Source organism: Melospiza melodia, chromosome 2 (genome assembly GCF_035770615.1).
Source record: "Melospiza melodia melodia isolate bMelMel2 chromosome 2, bMelMel2.pri, whole genome shotgun sequence".
NCBI lineage: Eukaryota > Metazoa > Chordata > Aves > Passeriformes > Passerellidae > Melospiza > Melospiza melodia.
Genome location: NC_086195.1, coordinates 113,541,543 through 113,562,008, shown reverse-complemented (window position 1 = coordinate 113,562,008; position 20,466 = coordinate 113,541,543). Strand labels below are relative to the sequence as shown.

At 37.3% G+C, this 20,466-nt stretch overlaps 1 protein-coding gene across 3 annotated transcripts in view; it reads left to right on the top strand.

The window, feature by feature from the left end:
* NALCN (sodium leak channel, non-selective) overlaps window positions 1–20,466 on the top strand; it is a 224,550-nt gene that overhangs the window by 155,198 nt on the left and 48,886 nt on the right. For 2 of the 3 annotated variants that reach the window (XM_063149612.1, XM_063149614.1), the window contains exons 16-18: window positions 11,160–11,296; window positions 13,207–13,348; window positions 14,811–14,882. In XM_063149612.1, coding sequence (XP_063005682.1) covers window positions 11,160–11,296; window positions 13,207–13,348; window positions 14,811–14,882 — 351 coding nt within the window. The remainder of the gene's footprint in view (window positions 1–11,159; window positions 11,297–13,206; window positions 13,349–14,810; window positions 14,883–20,466) is intronic. The other variant, XM_063149615.1, reaches the window with a different exon arrangement.

Here is a 20,466-nt window from a genome sequence, read left to right as displayed (position 1 = left end):
GTACTGAAAATATACTGTGTAACTGTAATGAATCTAAGACTCAGGCCACTTATGTCAAATTAAATGTTCTGCCTCTAGTTCAAAATGAGCAAACCAACCATCCATAAAAAGGCAAGGAGCAGCTAATTTGTGCAAAGTCCTCCCTGTTTAAAGAAATATCCTGGATTTTGGGCTCAGCTACATCTGTGAATTTTGTCTCAACTTCAGTTACATTTTCTAAGTAAAGGTATTTGATTGTAAAAATTACTTCACTGTGTGGATGGCAAATACTCAGATCTAAGTTGTATTCATTATCTTCTTAGAGAATCTAATAGAGCCTAGTAATGATTTGGAAAATGTAGAAGTTCTTAAGAGAGGATGTATGCCTATGCACAACAGTAAAACTGAAGAGCATGATTATCTGTTGTCCTGCAGTTCATAGCTATCAGCAAATCATAGAATCACATTACAGTCTATGCTGGAAAGGAATTCTGAAGAGCACCTGTCTAACCTGTATTAAGAGCAGGCCATTAGATGAGGTTACCCTGAGTCCTATCAGGTCAGCTCCTGGACATCTCCAGTGATAAAATTTCCTTAGCTTGTCTTGGCAACTTATTCCAGTGGTTGTCTTCATAGTGAAGAATTTCTTTGTTCTGTCTAGAGAGACTCTTTTTCATTGAGCAAATGTCTTATTCATTGCTTCCTGTCCTGTGATTAGGTCTCTTTGTGAAGAGAACTAATTACATTACAGAAGAAATTTTTGCGGCTCCTCCACAGACTCTCTCCAATGTGGCAATCCCAAACAAATCAAATTACATGGACATCAGATCAAGTGTACAGCCACATGCATATTTAGCTGAATACATTTAAGGAACAAATGCACACGATAATGGTGTTTATAATAAAAACACTTGGAAAAAAAGTTTAGAAAAAGCACTGTGCACTGTGGTTAATGTTTGCTTACTCCTGTGAATAAGAGCAAGAGTAATGAACTTATTACCACATTTGGTACTTATATAAGTGGGTTTTTAGGAATATTTATCTGGTGTCTCATCTTTTTGGTCTTTGTAGAGATCATTTGTGTGTTAGAAGATTTTGTAATATTGGCCTGTGCCAGCAAAGCATCCATTTACAAGAACATCCAAACTCACTATAGCATGCCTTAAAAGAAGGAAACACAAATTTGCATTGACACAGCCAACAGAAACAAAATGCCATCTGCTGCACAAGCACCTACATCACAGTCTGTGACAAATATTATTCAGCACCTACACAAAAGTGCTTCCACCCCAAGCAGCACTCACAAATTCATATGGATCACGTAGGTTGGATTTGAAAATTGGAATTATGTTCACGTACCAAAGGTATGTACCAAGGTTTAACCCCAGCCACACAGTTCCCCCCTCACTCTAAGAATTAGAAGAGTTAAAGTAAGAAAACTCATGGGTTGAGATACAGACAGTTTAATAGGTAAATAAAAACCCATCCATGCAAGCAAAGCAAAATAAGGATTCATTCACTATTTCCCATGGGCAGGCAGGTGTACAGCCATCCCTAGGAAAGCCATCTTCCATCACATGTATTGGTGACATGGGAAAAGAGACACTATCATTCCAAACATCCCCCCATTCTCCTTCTTTTCCCATTTTTTTATACTGAGCATGATGGCATATGGTCTGAAATATCCCTTTGGTCAGCTGGGGTCAGCTCCCAACCTCTTGTGTATCCCCAGCCTCCTTGCTGGTGGAGTGGGGTGAGAGGCAGAAGAGGCCTTGATTCTGTTGAAGTGCTGCACAGAGATCAGGAAAGCATCCCCATGTTGTCAGCACTGCTTGCAGTGAGAATGCAAAACACAGCCCCGTGTCAGCCACTATGAAGGAAATTGCCTCTACCCCAGCCAAACCCGGCAGGGTGTGTTTCCTACCATGCAGATGAAACTAAGTAGTGAGCCAAGTTGGATATGCCTTCTGTCCCTTCCAGTTTAGTGGTGATCTATCTCATGGAATACCCCACACAATGCATAGAGCAGCCTATACTAATCACGTGGAATAAAAGTTTTGCATGAATGGGGAAGAGTTTCAGGCTTTCTATACTTAGGTCCGAAGAGGACCTAGGTAAAAGTTATCTTCCTTTGTTAAACTGTGTGCAAGGACGTACACATTCTCTTCAGTTGAGTCATTTATCCTTATAACCTCTCTGCTCTTCAGCATTTTAAATACCTCTGGCTGTCTGTATCCTGATAGAAAGTCAAGATGATGACTTCCTCAGTCAATCACAGCCTGATTCACTGGGTGTCTTCAGCTCTTTTTTTACGTTAATGGGAGCTGCCTGTGGTGACAACCTTTGGAAGTCTGCCCACAAAATTAAAATTTCCCAGATTGGCTCTGTTTTCCTGCGAACCTGTCAGGGCAGATGAAGATGTCTGTCTCAGCTACATTTAGGCAAGGACCATTTGCAAAGCTACCTCCAGGAATCTTCCTTTGTGTAGAAACTAGGATAGGAAAGCAAATATCAAGAGTCTCTAGGTCCTCTTGCAGTGGTAATTTATTTGCTTCCCATGCAGAAGCACCCTTTAAGGCTGAAATGAATTTTACCCTGAATCTTGAAGATGAACACATTGTAACTAGTCAATATTCATAGGGGGATAGAATATACAGAAATAAAGGTAGTATAGAAAGTAATCTTACCCCTAAGGAATTGCAGCTGAGCCAATTATTAGAGATTAGGAGCAGGCCTGACTTTAACAGGTCACAGCTGTAGCCAATAAGAAGAAGAGTTATAAAAGAGTGGATTGGTTGGGTGAAAGGGGAACTGGAGTTGTTGGGTTTCTGTGTTAAGATGGAAGAGTTAGTGCTCTGAGGAGCTGCCTATGAGAAACAGCAAGGAGGTATGATGAAACTCTTGTAATAAGGAGGCGACAATGTGGAACCTTTGCAATATAAGGACAACAAATATTGAATGTTTACCTTTGTGCAAGAGCAGACTTCATACATCTTGTGCTTTTGTTGACTTGAAAATATTTTAGTTGCTTGTTGTTCATCATGTATATAGTTCATAACAAATAATGATACCTAGTTTACATGGAGTCTCAAGTATCCCCTGGTGAAATGGAGCATGTAATACATTTTCTGTTATAATGCTGCCTTTTTTTTTTTGTAGCTCACTAACCTTTATATAGGAACAAAAATGTATCTGCTACTCATGCCAAGAGAAAAATAATGAATATGAAAATGGTATTTTTCATATTCATTATGGTATTTATATGTGAAATAGCTATTAAAGGAATAGTTAGGCATTGTTAGCATTAAATTTATGTTTCATTTTCATTATCTATTTTAAACTATCCATCAAAATATGTACCTCTGAACAGTTTTTAAATAAAGGCGTGATTTACCTTATCTAAGATAAATATTGAAAGCATTAGGTCAATGGTTTGACTCTATGCTCTTAGAGGGCTTTTGTTTAACCTAAATGATTCTATGAATCTATAAACTGTTTTATCTTCCTTACACTAGAGCATCTTCTCAAAGATAGTAATTTAACCAATCTGCATCAAGAGAGAAAGCTGTCCAGGACAGGCTCTCTGTCCTTAAAGCTGGCCAGCTGGCACAGCCTGGCTTGTACATACAGCAAAGTTATTTTCCTCTCCCAAAACTAGCTACTATTTATAGGGAAGTGCCCATACTGCCTCCAGGGAACATGTCCAGTTGGGATAAGTACCACACTGTGCTCAGGCATGATCAAGGAGGGTGCTAGCTGGTCAGAAAGTGTGCTATTGGTCTTGCTAACAGTGTAACACATTGAGGGATCTCACTCCAGTTCTTAGGCCCATAGCCCACTGCTGGCACAGGTGTAGCCTTACCCTGCCCCTGTATCCAGAGAAGCAGTCACTCTGAGGGGACAGTCCATCTGGCTTCTCTCACTTATGCATTACTATGGGATGAGCCAATATCTGGAGATACCTTTTCCAGTTGAATAGAAGAAGTGCCTAGAAGATTGTATTATTTACTTCCGATTTGGAGAACTGTCATTAGCTGAGATGAATGTCATCATAGATGTTGTGGCCTGGATTCATCCTGGCTATCACTGGGAGTCAGGCATCAGGCATCTGATTTAAAGCACATACTGGATTCAAGTTCCCTATTTAGTCAGTGAAGTAAAACTAAATGTGTGAAATAAATAGCCAACCCAAGATCTGAACTGACCTCTACAAGAGTCTCTTCATAACTTTTGGCTATGAAAAGATGTAACTAAATTAATTTAGGTGGCTCCTTCAGTTTAGGGGCAAGAAGGTTGAACCTAGTCTGCTAAGCACATTCCTAGGGCCTGATTACAACCTCTCCCTACACAGAATCTTGGATTGCCCATTTTCTTTTCAGTGCATGATACTTGCCCCTGCAGAGGCAAAAATATTTGGAAATAAGGCTAAAGTGTAAACCATGCAGCAATATTTGCCAGGCTGTAGTCAGTATGAAGTAATAGCTCTGAAAAATTAATCTTATTTATCTCAGTTGATCACAGAGAAACTATGAAAATTTGGATTCCTGTCATCTTTTAGATAAACAGACTATATCTTAGCCAAATTCTGCTAGGTAAGTTTTCCACTATTTGAATTGGAATCATATCTTGTCAGCAGTATTTGTTTTTGAAGAACTGATAGGAGCTACAATTACTAGAAGGCAATTATTAAAAATCCCATATTTGTGAAATCTTACTCAGTATCTGTTAAATTTGAAAGACCTAATGCAAAACTTAGAAAAAGTTATCTAGGTGATCAATTAGGATACAGCAGTCACAGTACCAAATCATACTAACACATCATATAAACCCTGTTACAGAGAGTTGTTTATTAAAGAAACAGATCTTGTGCTTATGGGAAATGAATGTAGTCTGGTTCCTCCATCTGTCAGGAACTTTTTTAGTGTATTTTACTCTTATATTATCAACAGTTCAGTCTCTAGGCTGAACGCCAGCACCACTGTGATCATAGCTTCTGGTATATTTCTCTGAAAATTCCCCATGGCGGTGCTGAACACAGTTAAAATCGATTTAGGTTATGTTTAACCATGCCTACATGGGAGAACTTTTTACTGCTTGCGACGTCCCCTTTGTTTAGGTGAACCCAAAGGGTGAAATTCACTACTGGTACATCTAAGCAGTAAAACAGGACAAGAGAGCAAGCTCCAACATTGAACCCTTGTCTGTGCATGCTGCAAGACTTTTCCCTCACTGCTGGCCCTCTCCTGTAGCTCCTGGTACTTTATTCCAGACAATAATTTGATGTAGTTCAAGTAATATTTAAATTGAGAGACTGCTTTCAAATAAAGAAGAGACAAGGCTCCACCAGATTGGTGGCAGGTGGGAGAGCACTACAGAACTCTGTATCTTAGAGTCCAAACTGCCTCTCAGTTAGGCAGTGCACAACCCAAATGTCATCTTACAGAGGTTCTGTGCAGGAGAACTGCACACAAAAGCTCACATGTTGTTTTAGATGCTGTGAAGAATTGGAAAAGCTGAAGAAAAATTACTGGTGTTATAATGTCTCAGGGCCTAGAAGAACCAAGAGGCAAATATTATGGCTTGAGGTCACCATGTGCCATGTAATTTTAGGCAAAGACTTTTGTCAGTCTTCTATATAGCACTGTAGACATACTAATAAGATCTACACTTCATAAATACTTCTTTTTAACACTGTGAGTGTTAGTTTTATCCAAATTCTATTTATCCAATTTTTTACCCTAATTTCTGAGTTGATTTTACCTTCCTTTTATTTCGTAGTGCAGGGTGCTCTAAGAGATTCAACATTTTTCTTCATTGTATATGAAATTGCAGGTGTAAATAGTATTACTGAACGTCTGATTTGTGTTGAATTTTAAATCAAATGCAGGTACAAAAATGTTGTTATATTTTGATGGCAAATCTGAGTGTGTGATGTGACAGCTTACCCATATGCATATCTTATAGCTCATTCACACCCCAAAGTCTGCCAGGTCAATAGGATTTCAGAATAACAGAAAGGAAAAAAGAATCTCATTTGATCTGCCTTTCTGATTTTTAGTTTTTTAGTTAATGTCATTTAATGCTAATAACTTGGGTTTCATTCAAAGCTCCTTTTGATGAGCAAAGGTGATGGTAAATCTGAGGACTTGAATAAATAAAAAATTTTGCAAAGCTGTTGGTTGGGTGCTGGTATCAGTTAGTAATGTTTTTTATCTGTGTGCACTCTTGTGCTCAGTGTTTTGTGTTGGAGCACATGATATGGTAAGCATGCAATACAGATTCTGCATTGTCATTTTATTCTTCAAATACAGCCCCTAAAGAAGACTTGCAGGGAAAAATGTTGATATTTAGCAGTGCCCTGTAATGTACCAAACAATATTAATTTAAAATCATCCACTAGTGAGACCTTCTGAATTTTGGCAAAAGGTTTGAACTTTTCAGTCCCCATGAAATTATTCTGGGCAGCTGGCCAGTTCCTAAATATGTGTGTGGACATCAGTGGCTAAACTTTTTACTTGGAATTATTCATTTCAGCCTGTCAAGTAAAATGAAAGAGAGCATTGCTGTATTTTTTTAAAATAATTTGATTTCATTGAAATACTTACAGAGCGTTTAAGTGAATTTCATGTACGCTTTCCTCGTATACCATATGAAAACTGCATCTTTCACTCTTTCAGTTTTGCACATTACTGGCTCCTCTTCCATGATGAGAACTAAATGAACAAAAAGTCATAATGTGTAGGTCTTTCCCTTTAGATATGGTTAATTCTTTATCTCCTTTAGCATGTTCTTTCCCAGGTGTCAATATCTTTAAAACTCATTGACTTTGTTAAATTTGAGCTTTTGATTTGTTTGGGCAAGATTAATACATTTGAGGTTGTTTCTGTCCCTAAATGCAAATCAGTGATATTAAGAGATACTCATGTTAGTTTGTCCTTTGAACTGTTCAAGTGATCTTGTTCATATTACTAGACCCTGGAGCCCTTCCACCTTTCAGCCCATTCCACCTGGGAAAATCAGGAGAGTTCTGCATGTGCAGACACTTCTCACATCCTGCTTCCACACGAGTGGCTGTCAGCTGGAGGGCAGGTGTGACACTGCCTTGCTTTCACCTGAATATCTGAAATGCACTGTGGCATGTTTCTTCTGCCAAACACAGAGGGAGATGATGGAAATGCAGCTCTCCTAATCAGCTCCTGATGATTGTCTCATTCTAATTCTCTAGAGATTTTTTCAGCAGCTCTGCTATTAAAGGAGTTGCAGTATGTACTTTAAAAGAACTCACTACTTTCACTCTGACCACATTTACAGTGATTACTGTCTGGATGACCTTCTTTTTTCATGCACAGTCATTACCTGCTGTCTCCTTTATTGTGTCCTGCCTTTCTCAATCTTCCACTTTCACCACCACTCCTTTTACTGTGTGTATTTTGGACAACCACTTACAGGTTCTCTTCATTTCTAAGGGCCTGGATGTTAATTATACAAAAGGTGATTTTGGCAATCACATTTTAGTAAGGAAGCCTTGAAGTCAAAAATAAATTTACACCTGCAATAAGATGGCTAAGACTACACCACATAACACCTGTGCCATTGGAGAGAATTGGGACAATATGGCAGTGTCTGCTGCCACCCCATTCACAGTATGTCCAGGTCAGAAGGCTTCTCTTCACAACAGATTCAGTCTCACACTGGACTGCCTGTCCCATCACAGGTGGGGTTCAAAGCTGTCTAAAGACCAGCCATTGCTTGGGATCCCTAAGCTCAGACTGCATTTTTGAGTAACTAAGGTGGAGCCTGCAGTTTGTTTCCTCCCAGAAGAATCTGATTTGCTTGTCAACACAGCACATAAACTCAACCTGAAGACAAGAAGTGCTGGTGATTCAGACTTCAAACTACTCCAAACTAAATGGATACATGGCCATAATGCTTTCTGTGAGAAAAGGGTCACACAAACATTCTCTTCACCTATGTCTGCCTTTCCTCACAGCTGTCTTATGGATTGATCTAAGACAATTATGTGAACAGATTAGAGAGAGCTTGGTATTCAGAGACCTGTAAGTATTATTTAAAAAACCACAGGAATCCCAAATTAAAATATCCTCTCTGACATTCCTCACCATTTAAGTGCTATTTGGAAAAGTGCATCTGTGTTCAGAGTGGGCAGTTGTACTGTAAGTGTTGTGCCAATAAATCTACTCTTGTAAACTCAAGCAGCATATAAGTAGTGAGATAGACAAAAAAATTCTTCAATGGCTTTACAGATGTTAACTTTTTTACCATCCACAAAAAAATTTAGCCAGGCTAGGCTGACAAAACATTGTTGAGCATTTCCAGTAGGCTCTTGGGCTGTAGATGGAGGGCTATGCAGAGCAAATCAGGCCAGTGTGCATTTCTTTATCAATAGTAAGAGTAAGAAATAAAACCTAAAAAACATAGAGAAAAATGGCCAGTTATTTTATTTCAGTTTATTGGGTTAGTTGGGTCTAGCTGTTGCTAGAAACATTCTACACCATCATAGCCCCATTTCAAATAATCCTGTAGCTTTAAAAATCTATGTTTGTCAAGTGTTAGAGAAAGTTGAAATATAAAGGTTCTAAGCAGCAATACAAAACAGGATGTGTGTCGTGTGGAGCAACAATTACACTCTAAGTGCACAGAGAAGAACTCAGGGAAGCTAAATGCTTTACACTCCCCAATATGTAATATTATCACAGCATGAATAATTGGAGTTATTCTATAGAACTGTCTTGACTTTAGGTTTTTTTTAAGCCTATCTTAAATCATTCTCCTATCCCCTTCTTTACCTTTTGAACTCTACAGTTCTCTGATTTCAATGTCTCTGTGCTTTGTTCTGCACTTAGACTTCAGACAACAGTGCAGTGCTCTATATTCTGTATACACTGACTTATGAAAACAGGAGTTCATAGCTCTAAGTGACATTGTCTGTGCCTAAAATATGCATATTTATGCAATGTTTCCTTACTGAAAAACAAGTGTCAGAAACTGGAAACCTTTCTTCCTCTAAAAATAATCCCTTCCCAACGCTTTCAACAGTACAGCGTTGCAGAAAAGCCCTATTAGATTATCCAATTAATTTCCTTTTCAGTAAAAGATCTCTTTTGGCAATACTATGACATTTCAGGGGTTCTGACTAGTCTGATTTTGAAATTATAAGGCACTTCCCTCTGCAGAGCGCTCTGAACACTCAGAGATTTTCCCACAAGGCTAGTAATCTTTATTCTCACCATAGAAATTCTGTTTCTTAATTTCATTCTCTCGTTCCTTTATGTTGTATACACTATTGTATTCTTGAAGTAATTTATTTTTACATATTTATTATGTAAATTTGCTTCATCTCCCCTGCTCTTACTTTATCAGTTATAGTAGATGGGAAGTAAATAATGGGACCCTATAGTCTTTCTCTTCTTTTTTCTCTTTTGTCCCAGTTGGTTAACACAGCTCTCCCCTGGTTTCATGGCTCTCTTCAGCACTGTTTTGTCTTGTCAGTGAGAAAATGGTTAAACAGCATTTAGAAATTTGCGCATACCCAGATATGTTCTCTTCAAAGCAGCACAGAAATGAGCTGGGAACTTGTGTGTCATTTTTCATACCCTTGTGATATCTAACCAACAAAGCTTTGTTGTGAACATAACCTTTGGCTGGTAATGCAATTGGTGCCCAAACTGGCCTTTTAATGCTATATTGAAGTCCAAGTTGTTGTTTAGTTTCTGCTCTTACGCTTTATCTAGAACTTTTTCAGTCTCTTATTTCCTGCCACAGTTTCTAAATGTGTCCTTTTCCTTGTCCAATGTGGTATTTGCAACTCTTCACATTTTAATATCATGTGCACTAAAGTAATAATTTCTTCCTTTTAAGGATCGTTAATAGAGCAATGAAACAAGACTGGACACAATACAGATTTATGCAACATTTCCTTTTTATTCTGAATCAGCTTTACCATTAATCATTAGCCTTTGTTTGTAGCTGTTCAGTTTTCTCAGTTTTCAGCCCACATGACAACTTCTATCCAACTGAATATGAATTGATTTTCAGTTTAAGCTGTCCTGTGGCTGAAAGTGGTGATGTTGCTGATAGCATGACAGTGCAGCAGAGCAGTTTTTCTTCTACAGCATGCTGTGGGAGCATGCATTTCACTAGGCAGGGCAAATGAGAATTAAAGCTCTGTTTGAATTCCTGGGCTATTGCCCCTGGTAAAAATCTTTAGCTGGTGTCTATCAACAGTATTTCCTGCAGGTGCTGATGGTGAAAATGTCTTTTAAAATTTAAGCTTTTAATCCTTTGCTTACAAGCAGGGATGAGAAGAAGAATTGGAATTTCAGTTGGATATGTGCTGAAATAGTATACAATACACATACAGTTTAAAATAAATGTAAAAATTAATTTCACTGCTTCTTTTTGACTTTGTATTTTGTTGCAAAACCACACCTGAATTGCTACATAAGGTAATCAGTATTCAGGAATCATATCTCTATATCATATCTGTTTATCTTATCTTTTAAGCCATCACCTGTCCAGGTATATACATGTATCCGTCTTTTCTGTATTTGGATGGGTGATATTCCATTGAATAATTGGTTTTGGATAATTATAAATACAACATTTGTTATGTGATTTGCCATAGCTGAGTATCGCTGATGTAAATGGATTCTTTTGAGTTCTTTGTCATTACTTATAATACTCATCTACATGCAATTGTCCTGTTATTTTGTGTTCTGGGAGCTGAATTCTCTTAAAATTTCTTGCCTTTTAAAGTGCTGTGTTTTCTTTGAGTGTCAGAGAGCTGTTAGCATATACAGGAAGATGTGCCTAATAAGAAAAGGTCTTGGGTGTTTATTTGATGAAAGTGTTAGAATCTATGAAGAAAACATAGAAATAAGTATATCGAATAGGGCACAAATATGCTTTGTACTTTAAAATTGAAATTATTATCAATCCTCCCATTTTATGTCTGTCGGTTAAAGGCATAGTATTGTTAGGCATTTGTAATCTTCTAGCACAAGCCATTAACTTATATCAAATTTACCTTCTGTAGGTCTTTGCTGCCATCTTCTGCTTCTTTCAATTATTGCCATTGTTGTTTGGATTCTGAAAAATGAGTGGGATATTATAAAGCAAAATTTCGCTTTCTGTTATTTTTTTTATTTTTTTGTTTTCAGCTAAAGCAAAGTGAAGCTAATGCAGATACAAAGGAGAAGCTTCCCTTGCGTCTACGCATCTTTGAAAAATTTCCAAACAGGCCACAAATGGTGAAAATCTCAAAGCTTCCTTCAGATTTCACAGTTCCAAAAATAAGGTATTGAAATATTTCCTTTGCTAGCATGTTGTAAACTTTTTTGGGGCCACATAACACCCCAAAATATTTAACTTTTTTTTTTTTTTTTGTCTGTTAGGCAGATAGTTCAGAAAATAAGAAATGAAACAGAATTAACCTAGGCATTCAAGAAATGTGGTATTTTGGGTATACGTCATTTCTCTCATTTGGGGAAAAACAATCCTAGCATTCCTAATACCTTATTCATGAAAGCAGCTAGACTGATCAGAACTGACACAAGTACATTATAATTGAAAAGTGTGTTGTTTCTCCTTTCATTTGGATTTTAGTTTCTTGGCTCACATAGTGACTAGCAGTCTAATGGGTTCTCATGGAGGTTTTTAAAGCTCCATGAAATGACAGTTAATCATTAGAGAGGATAAAACAAAGCATCCAAAACCAGTTAGCCTGTGATGACCTTGTCCCTTTTTTGTATTTATGTAGTTACCTCTTTCCTGTGAAACTCACCTTAACTAAAGATCAGATGCTCAGTGATCTACTTGATCATTCTTTACTGTGGGGGTCGTGAGGCACTGGCACAGGTTGCCCAGAGAAGCTGTGGATGCTTCATCCCTGGAAGTGTTCAAGGCCAGGCTAGATGGATCTCTGAACAATCTGGTCTAGTGAAAGGTGTCCCTGCCCGTGGCAGGCAGGGTGGAACAAGATGATCTTCTAGGTCCCTTCCAACCCAAACCATTCTGCAAATCTGTGATCATCAGTTAGAGTAAAATTATTTTTCCTTGGTGTCAAAAGAGTCTGACAGAAATCCAAGGGCTGCTCTAGTATGTACAGGCTACAAAGTCTGCTGACTTGCCACAAGCTGGCTGAAGAGATCCTTTAAGTGCCTGTGTCAATGTCCTCAACAAGCACATGCCAGAAGAGAGAATGATGTAAAGGATTGCTGCCGTTGTTCCGAGTCTACCAAGGTTACATTTCTTTTGATTAAATTCACAAGGAAGCTAAGTCAAGTGGTTTGACCTGTTTGTAATACCTTAGCTGAGCAAAAGGAATAATGCTGGTCAGAAAGGTAATGAAAGGCAATCTTCCAGATCTCAAGGAAACAATCACAGATGCTTTACTTTTAGTATCAAAGTATCCTTTGGTTATATATGGAGTGTGTTCTTCTCCTAGTCCTAGTCTTTTTTGTTATTTCTTTCTAGTTGTGTTTTTCCCAGCATATTCTGTACTCATGATCCTATTAACTACTGAAACAGACTTCAAACTAGCACATCATATCTTTAAATCTCAAGCTATTGTATTATGTAGCAATATCTCTCCAGAGAAAAATTAGTTTTGACATAGTTCACACTGAAAGAGGCAACTCTATTGAACTTAAAATATGGCAAGATAAATGTATATTTGTTGTAAACAGAAATGCTTCTGCTTTTTAAACATGGCATATGTGAGGCACAGAATTGCTGAAGCGCCTTAATAATGACATTCAAAGCAGTTATATGAACAGATGTTGTTTGAAATCTTCAAGAAAGAATTTCATGCAGAGAGTATGTTTCATTTGGATTATAACAGCATTTGATTTGCGTTGAAGTAACAACTTGCTGTTTAATGAGCTCAAAAGAGCTGAAAACTGCAAAAGGCACTTGAAATATTTAGCACTTTGATTGGTAAATAAATAAATAATAAAAGCAATTTTTTTTCAATCTATGTGCACGAGATCCAACTCCCAATTCAGTTATGGATTTCTTTAATAAATGGATTCAGGTGTTATCAGTTGTTCTGGCACTCTGTTCATTTATGCATCTATACCCCAGTACAACTTTTTCTCGGGAGTTTATCCATCTCAGCGCTAGTGAATTGTGACATGTCAGAAGGGAAACCAAATATTAACTCTTCTTGGTGTTTTAATGTGTCAATATCCTCTATTTGATCCCAAGGGAAAGTTTTATGAAGCAGTTTATTGATCGCCAGCAACAAGATACCAGCTGTTTGCTGCGAAGACTTCCTTCAGCATCTTCTTCCTCATGTGACCACTCTAAAAGATCAGCAATTGAAGAAAACAGATATATTGATCAAAAGGTAAATCAAGAGTATAGGATAGTATATATCTTGCCTGGAGTATTGTGAGAAAAGGCATCAAATTATTCAGTTTGTCAAACTACATAAAAAGTGAATAAAAGCTAGGATGATTGAACATAGGCTAAAAGGTTATGTTTAATTCAGCCTAAAACAGACATCATAGCAAATCCTCTTCTGGTTTAAATTTTCCCATCTCCTTTCAATTGAATTTCTCCTACCAATTCAAAATTCAAGATTTGATACATTAGTTGTTTAATGCATGTATCATCTGAAGCAATTTTTTTGAAACAGTTCTGCTGCTAATCACCGAGAAGCTAGTGGAAAATTAAAGTTTCTGAATATCACACTGGATTTTTGAGTGCCTTGATACTATTGGAACCTTGAAAATACACTTCACTGATGGAAGTGTGAAGGAAGGAATATAGCCTAAATGGGCATAATCTACTTTAACAAGCAGAGCAGAAAAATTGGATAAGTTATTAATATCACTGTGTAATCACTGAAGATGAGTAAAATTTTAAAAATTATTCTAATTATTTAGAGGCCATTACTCTGTCTGTAAGCCTGGAAATCACTAGAAAACAGACCCTGAACAGATATATTTGATACCCATTATGCTAAAAGCTGCTAGTCTCCCATGGATGGTTAGATTTGAAAAAATACTAGCGCTGCTTGGAATGATGACCATGATGATGATGCCAGCAGCATAAGTACATGTATCTGACTTCTGACACCTTATAAAACTAAAGGGGTGGGAAAAAATATTCACATGCATCATGGAAGATGACTGGTTTCCCAGATTTCTAGTGGCATCTGCAGAGATATCAGTCCTTGACCACTTGTAACATTGCATATTTTAGTGACATTCTTATAGACAAAAGAAAAGTACTTTCAGTATTATTATGTTTCAGTATTGTTCACTGTTGAATCCTCTTTGAATATTAACGTCTGTGTTTTTTAAATACATTTTAAGTTACAGAATCACAGACAAGAAAAAAAGAGCCTATGCATTACTGTTATACAGTATAAATGGCTTTTCTAGGGTGTGTTTGCAACCATAACCCAGGGCAACATTCATACAGGTGGAGTTGCAGAGCTGGGAGGCAGAATTGGGAAAGGAGAGTTGGGGAAAACATTACTCTTCTGATAATGAATGAAAATAGACAATTTGTAAACTCATGTTAATTGCCATCCCTAGTTCTGTGCAAGAGCCTGTTCTTGTGGCTGATGTATTCTATGGCATCAGTAAACCAAAGCAGGGCAGCATGACCTGGGAGGGAGGACTGTGGCAAAATGTGGCATATCAGGCCAAGAAGGCTGTAGGAAGGAGTCAAGCCTACATGGACTTCACCTGCTTTAACAAGCACAGCAGGAAAACTGGATAAGGTATTAAATGGCAAACCTAGGGGCTAGCAGAACTATGCCAAGCATCACTAATAATGGATCTCAAACACTATGCCAGGGTAATCAGAGTACATTTCTACCATGTAATGAAGAGATGAACAAAGACCTTAAAGTTGTCTCAGCCACACAGGTAAGTCCTCAGTATGCAATGCAGAGCTATGCAGTGGCTCAGTAGATCTGTTTACATGAATATATTTTAGATATATTAAATTCCATCTTAATTCCTTTTGCTTGCTGTTTACAAAAGTGAATTGTTACTGTGTTTGAAGACAGATGAATACATGGCACAGTTTATTCAATGATATCTTGCAGTATGAAAACAGAATGCTGCATTCTTTTCAAATTTTCACTTCCCTTCAAAAGCAAATATGCATTATCTGACTTTAATTTTTGAATTTAAATAAGCATTTCCAAATTGGTTTTGCACATTCAAGCTGTTTTAGGCACATACTTTAGGATCCCCATGCCTCAAGGGTAGAAACAATGATGAGTAGTATTTCTGATAAATGCAGCTTAAAACAAGGTATTTACACATTCCTATTAAGAGGAGAAAGCACTAAGAAGGATTTTTGAAAGTAATTACTCTAGCTTTCTATAGTTACAGTTGCCAAGGCAACCTAATTTTTGTATGATCAAATCTTCTTAAAAATATCCTTAAAACAAGCTTGGAATGACTGGTTGTGCTTAAATATTAACCTTACATTTATACTTTACTTTTCTTTGTAAAAAAACAAACATGAGAAAACATTTTACTGATCTCAGTGCCTGGCAGGATTGCCTTCTCACTGCTCCTGTGAGCAGTGGGATGGCTTCAGAAACTTTTCACATGCTTTTGCATTGTAGTTGATGAGGAAAAAGTAGAATTAAAAGGTAGAATCAAAAGATGAGATCCTGCTGGTAGATCTGACTCTATCCTTCCTTTGTGGTAGCTGAGCTGTGGCTAGTCCCTCCAGTTACTCCTGGATTAAGTCAGTATGTCTGTGTTCCACATCTGCTTAATTGATAGGAATCCCTTACATTTCCCTATTTTTCCCTTATTTCCACTTCAGCAATATTCTTTTTTTTCTGTGAAAATCTGCCACTATATGGAATTGTGTTAGAATCAATCTGCTCATAAGTTGTGCTGATCAGTAAAGCAGATTTTATATATATTCCGTTAAAGAATGAATTTAGTGTTTTCAGTATGGTAATTATTATAATTACCCACTTCCTTTAAAAGTTAAGTTGTAAAGGAGGAATAGATTTTCAGTGCATTCTTCTTTTTTTTTTTTTTCAAGGAATTCTACCTTCTCAAAAAAATTGGAAACAATTATTTTTGGTGTAAATCACTGTAACTATGACTACAATCCATTTGATATGATTTTCATCTATGCCAAATCAAAATAACATCTTTGGGACATAGATTTCTTTGCTATACTCCTTTTTTTGTACTCAAGTCTGTGAGTTCCATGGTGTTTCATCTTCAAAATTTTTAAACTGTTGTGAATGTTATAAACTAACCAAGCACTATTATAAGAAATCACTTTTAGATACCTAAATGCCCTTTACATTTTGTACATCCTCTAAGAGTTCTCTGTCAGCATGTGGAGTCTGAGTAGGTGTGTGGATACAGATTGTGCCATGTTCTTCCTTCTGCATCCAATGCCAGCAACACCTGGGCCCTCCCACAAACAGATGCCTGATAGGCAGCTTAGCACTGTGCTTTGTTTGAGTTGTTTATTATTATCTGTAACATTTGGTGTGTAAAACTGGGATTCTCTGGGCTTCTCTGAACTTAACACTGCTGGAAATGCAGGATGGTAATTTTTTGCTCTCCACTTGAGGTCCTGCAGAGCAAATTTACTTAAACTCAGTGATCTTGCCACACACCTACCTACTGTGTGCTGATCTAGTCTGTGCCGATATATACCCGATGTCATCTGCAGGCCATGTTGAAGAAGTTGAAGAACCCACGGTCAAATTAGAGAAACCAGGATTGTTCAGATTGGTCAGCATTCCCCCTGTGGTAGCAGAAAGCACTGTGAAAGTATTTTCTGGTAAAAGAAGGAAGAATTCTTGGAAAAAGTACAAGATGAAAAGAGGGATTTAGGGTATTAAATGTACATTGTAGATGAGGGAAAAGGAAGAGAGGAAAGTGCTCTTTTATACTTCTACACTTGTATGAAAATTATTCACAGTATGCTGGGAATTTCCTTAGATAACCAATATTTCAGTAAATTCTTGGCCAGAAGCACTGGATGAAGTATGGAAACAATTTTAGTGTGAGTGGGTGGATGAGAAGATAGGAAGTTGGCAGAAAATAAGGACATCTCAGTGGCTTTCACATAGCCTGAAGTATAGTTGCAGCAAGTTTCAGGGGGACAAAGAATTAAATTAACGTGAGATTTACAACAAATCAGGTGTCCAGTGGAATACATCTGAGTTGGCTGTAGAGCATTGGCTTTGCCTTCTTAACTTCAAGACTGGAATCAGGGGGGCACAGAAAACCTTCAAATGCTTTCCTAAGAGACATTCAAGTTTTAACAAACCTTGCAGAAAATTATTGTGAGAAGTACACTTCTGAACTGGTTAATTATCCTTGGCCAAACAGCACAGCACATGGCTGTTAGATTAAAGTTCAAAATTGACAGACTCATGAGATGTACTTTGAAAATACTTATAGTTCAAAATGTACAGATAACCCATGTGCATGTCTACAACAAAGTGACAAATCAGGAGTGAATTGCAAAAGTAAGTACGAGAGCATTTAACATATCCATGTATTTTATAGTTCAGTCTTGGAGCATTTCCCACTTAATTGAAGGAATATAATCAAGTCAGATCCCTTATTTTTCCACTTATAAGATTAATTGGATAGTAGCAAATGTATTTTCTATTTTCTCTCCCTTCTATCATCCTGTTTCTTTGCTGATTCCTTCCACATGTATGAGTTCTGGTTTTAGTTCTGCCCCCATATGGAATGCAGCTAGTAGCCATTCCTTTGTCTGTTGGGAGCCAGGTGCAGCACTACGGTCTAGCTCCTGGGAAAGCTTGGTCTCCCACCCCATGTGGCTCTCCCACTGTTTTCCTGCTTACAGCAGAATGTACCTTTGTGAAGGGAGGTTGTGGCCAGGAAGTGAGAGCTGGTCTCAGAGGTAGCCAGAGCCATTACCATGGAAGACATTCAACGGCAGACTTCGTGCTGGAATCTGTGTTTAACATATTTTGTTAATATCATAGATACTGCTTTTTTGAACTGCTGAGACATGCCATCTAATCTTGATGTTTTTGTTTAATCTGGATATATGTTCTGTTTTGGGGTTTTTTTTCTGACCTGTGCTCAGCTTCAACTATTCTGTTTCTCGAGGAAAAAAAAAAAAAACCAAAAACCCAATCTTCTGAGAGTATTCCAAAAGGATTTTTCTTTGCAGAAAGTATTTGTAATTGCAAAAGTTGAAATAGCTTTTCAGGTTTTCTAAGGCATACATTTTAGTATAAAAGACAGGATGTCCCAGGATACCTTCCAGAAAACCATCAGGTGCTCATATATTTTATTCGTACTTTTTTCCTTAAAACTAAGGATAGAATATTTATTCGTAAATTACAATGTTCAGAATTTCTGTTTCTTACTGTAATAAACTTATGTCCCAAGTTAATCAGCTTCTCTGAACTTTATTTTGGGCATTCAGCTGTACAAAGCAGAATTGAAAAAGATACAATAGTGTTGTGTTCCTTATTATTATTTTCTGTAAGTAATTTGAAAGAATAATTTTATTACATTAATTGTGAATAGAGCAGAAAGTAATAAAGTGTAATTGCACATGTATTCCAAATTGAAAAGATTATTTCTTTTTAAATACTACTAAATACTACATTTTTTCTGAAGCAATTATTGCATAATTTTGTGCAAATCAACAAAAATCGTTCAAACTTATCTTCATTTTCTTAATTTATCTGAATTTAATTCTGTCCTACAATTTCAGTTTCTATATACCACTTGTTAATTAAGCACAGTCAAGTGCTTCAAGTCTTACCTATTTATGTCATTCATAGGATAATGCCAAAATCTATCTTGTTATGGCATTCAGAGAAGTCATTAAAACAATGTACCTGCCGGAATGACAATGGCTTATGGGTCTAACATTTTCTTGCTCATTACAGTCATGATTTTCAGAGATGATTTTTGTGCCATGTCTGTTCTCATCAGTTCTTTCTAATGAAGTTAGTATACATAAATACAGTGATGCATTTTAGGTTTACTGAAAATCAGCTGACCTCTTTGTTTCTTTTGCTTTTTAAAGATTTTGTTGTTTTCATATAACATGGATATATAAAAATGTCCCTGAGTCTAAATAACCAATTTATAGATTTCTTTCTCATTAGGGATTTTATTAAGTACACATTTGAGCTGGTAATGTTTTACCTCTCTAGCCATGTTTGCCTTCAGAGTGGAGAAGACACTACTGCAATAGTAGCAAGACTGTTCTGTTGTGGTCTGTCTTTGACTTCTGATGACTTTAAATTGCTTTGTCACTCTTGCCTCTGCATAGTATGTTCAAAAGTCTGCCTGAAAGAACTCCAGTTTTCAATTGCATTTTGAGAGAAAAGAGGCCAGGGACTAGATACTTTGCCATTTTCAAAAAGAGCCATAATTCAGGACTTCCTTCTGGCATTTGCTTTCTACTTCATCAGTTTTACACTAAAATATTTCAAGTGTTTGATACAAAGGCTGTGGAGATGTCTTAAAATACAATTATAAGATCATACTTCTCTTTTTTCTTTAATCAAACAAAATAGATGAAAAAGTTTTAGTGCAATTGTACTTTAACAAAGAGCACACATTAGTTTGGTGTGGAGGAAAGAGGCAATGAGGGACTGAGTTACAGGAAAGCCCTTCTGTTTGAACCTTCTATATTACTTTTTCCTGCTTCTACCAAAGAATCCAGATCTCTGTCTCCAGGCCCTTCAGTCTCCTCCATCTACTTACAGGACTCATTCACAAGAACTGATTAGCAATAGTAATGATCACTTCTTTTTACTGAAGGCAAGTGCATGTGCTTGTACAACCAGAAGCAATAGTTTTCCTTACCTCTCCATTGAAACTCTCTGTCCATATCTTCCATTCCAAGCCCAGCCTGACAATCCCTTCTTCCCTAGAGTTTCAAGATCCCCAGCTCAAAGTGGAGAGGAACCTTCTCCTCCAGCACTGTACACCCAGCCAAATGTATAAAAACTCCACATCAGCTTGGCCTGGAGTCCTTAGTTCCACCTGCTGTTGACTGCCATGAGTAATCTACCCTGTGCTCTTCATCAGCTTTTCACAGGGTCTCCCTGACTCCTGCACTGAGTAGATAGAAAACAAAAGTAAGCAAACTTGACCCAGGCTGCACTTGCCAGTATGATCAGAGGGATGAATTGCCTCTCCTATGAGAACAAGCTGAAAGAAGGTATTTCGGCCTGGAGAAAAAAACTTCTGGGGAAACCTTATAGCAGTCTTTCAGTAGTTGAAGGGGGCTTATAGTATGGGGAAGGACTTTTTTTACAAGGGGCTGTAGCAATAGGACAAGGGGTAATGGTTTTAAACTAAATAAGGAATTTTTTTTTTATGGTGACAGTGGTAAAATGTGGAGGGATAGAATGTAAGAAAATAAAGATAGTGCAGAAGGCAGTCTCACACCTGAGGAGTTGCAGGTGTACTAATCACCAAAGATTAGGAATAGGCCTGCCCTTAATAT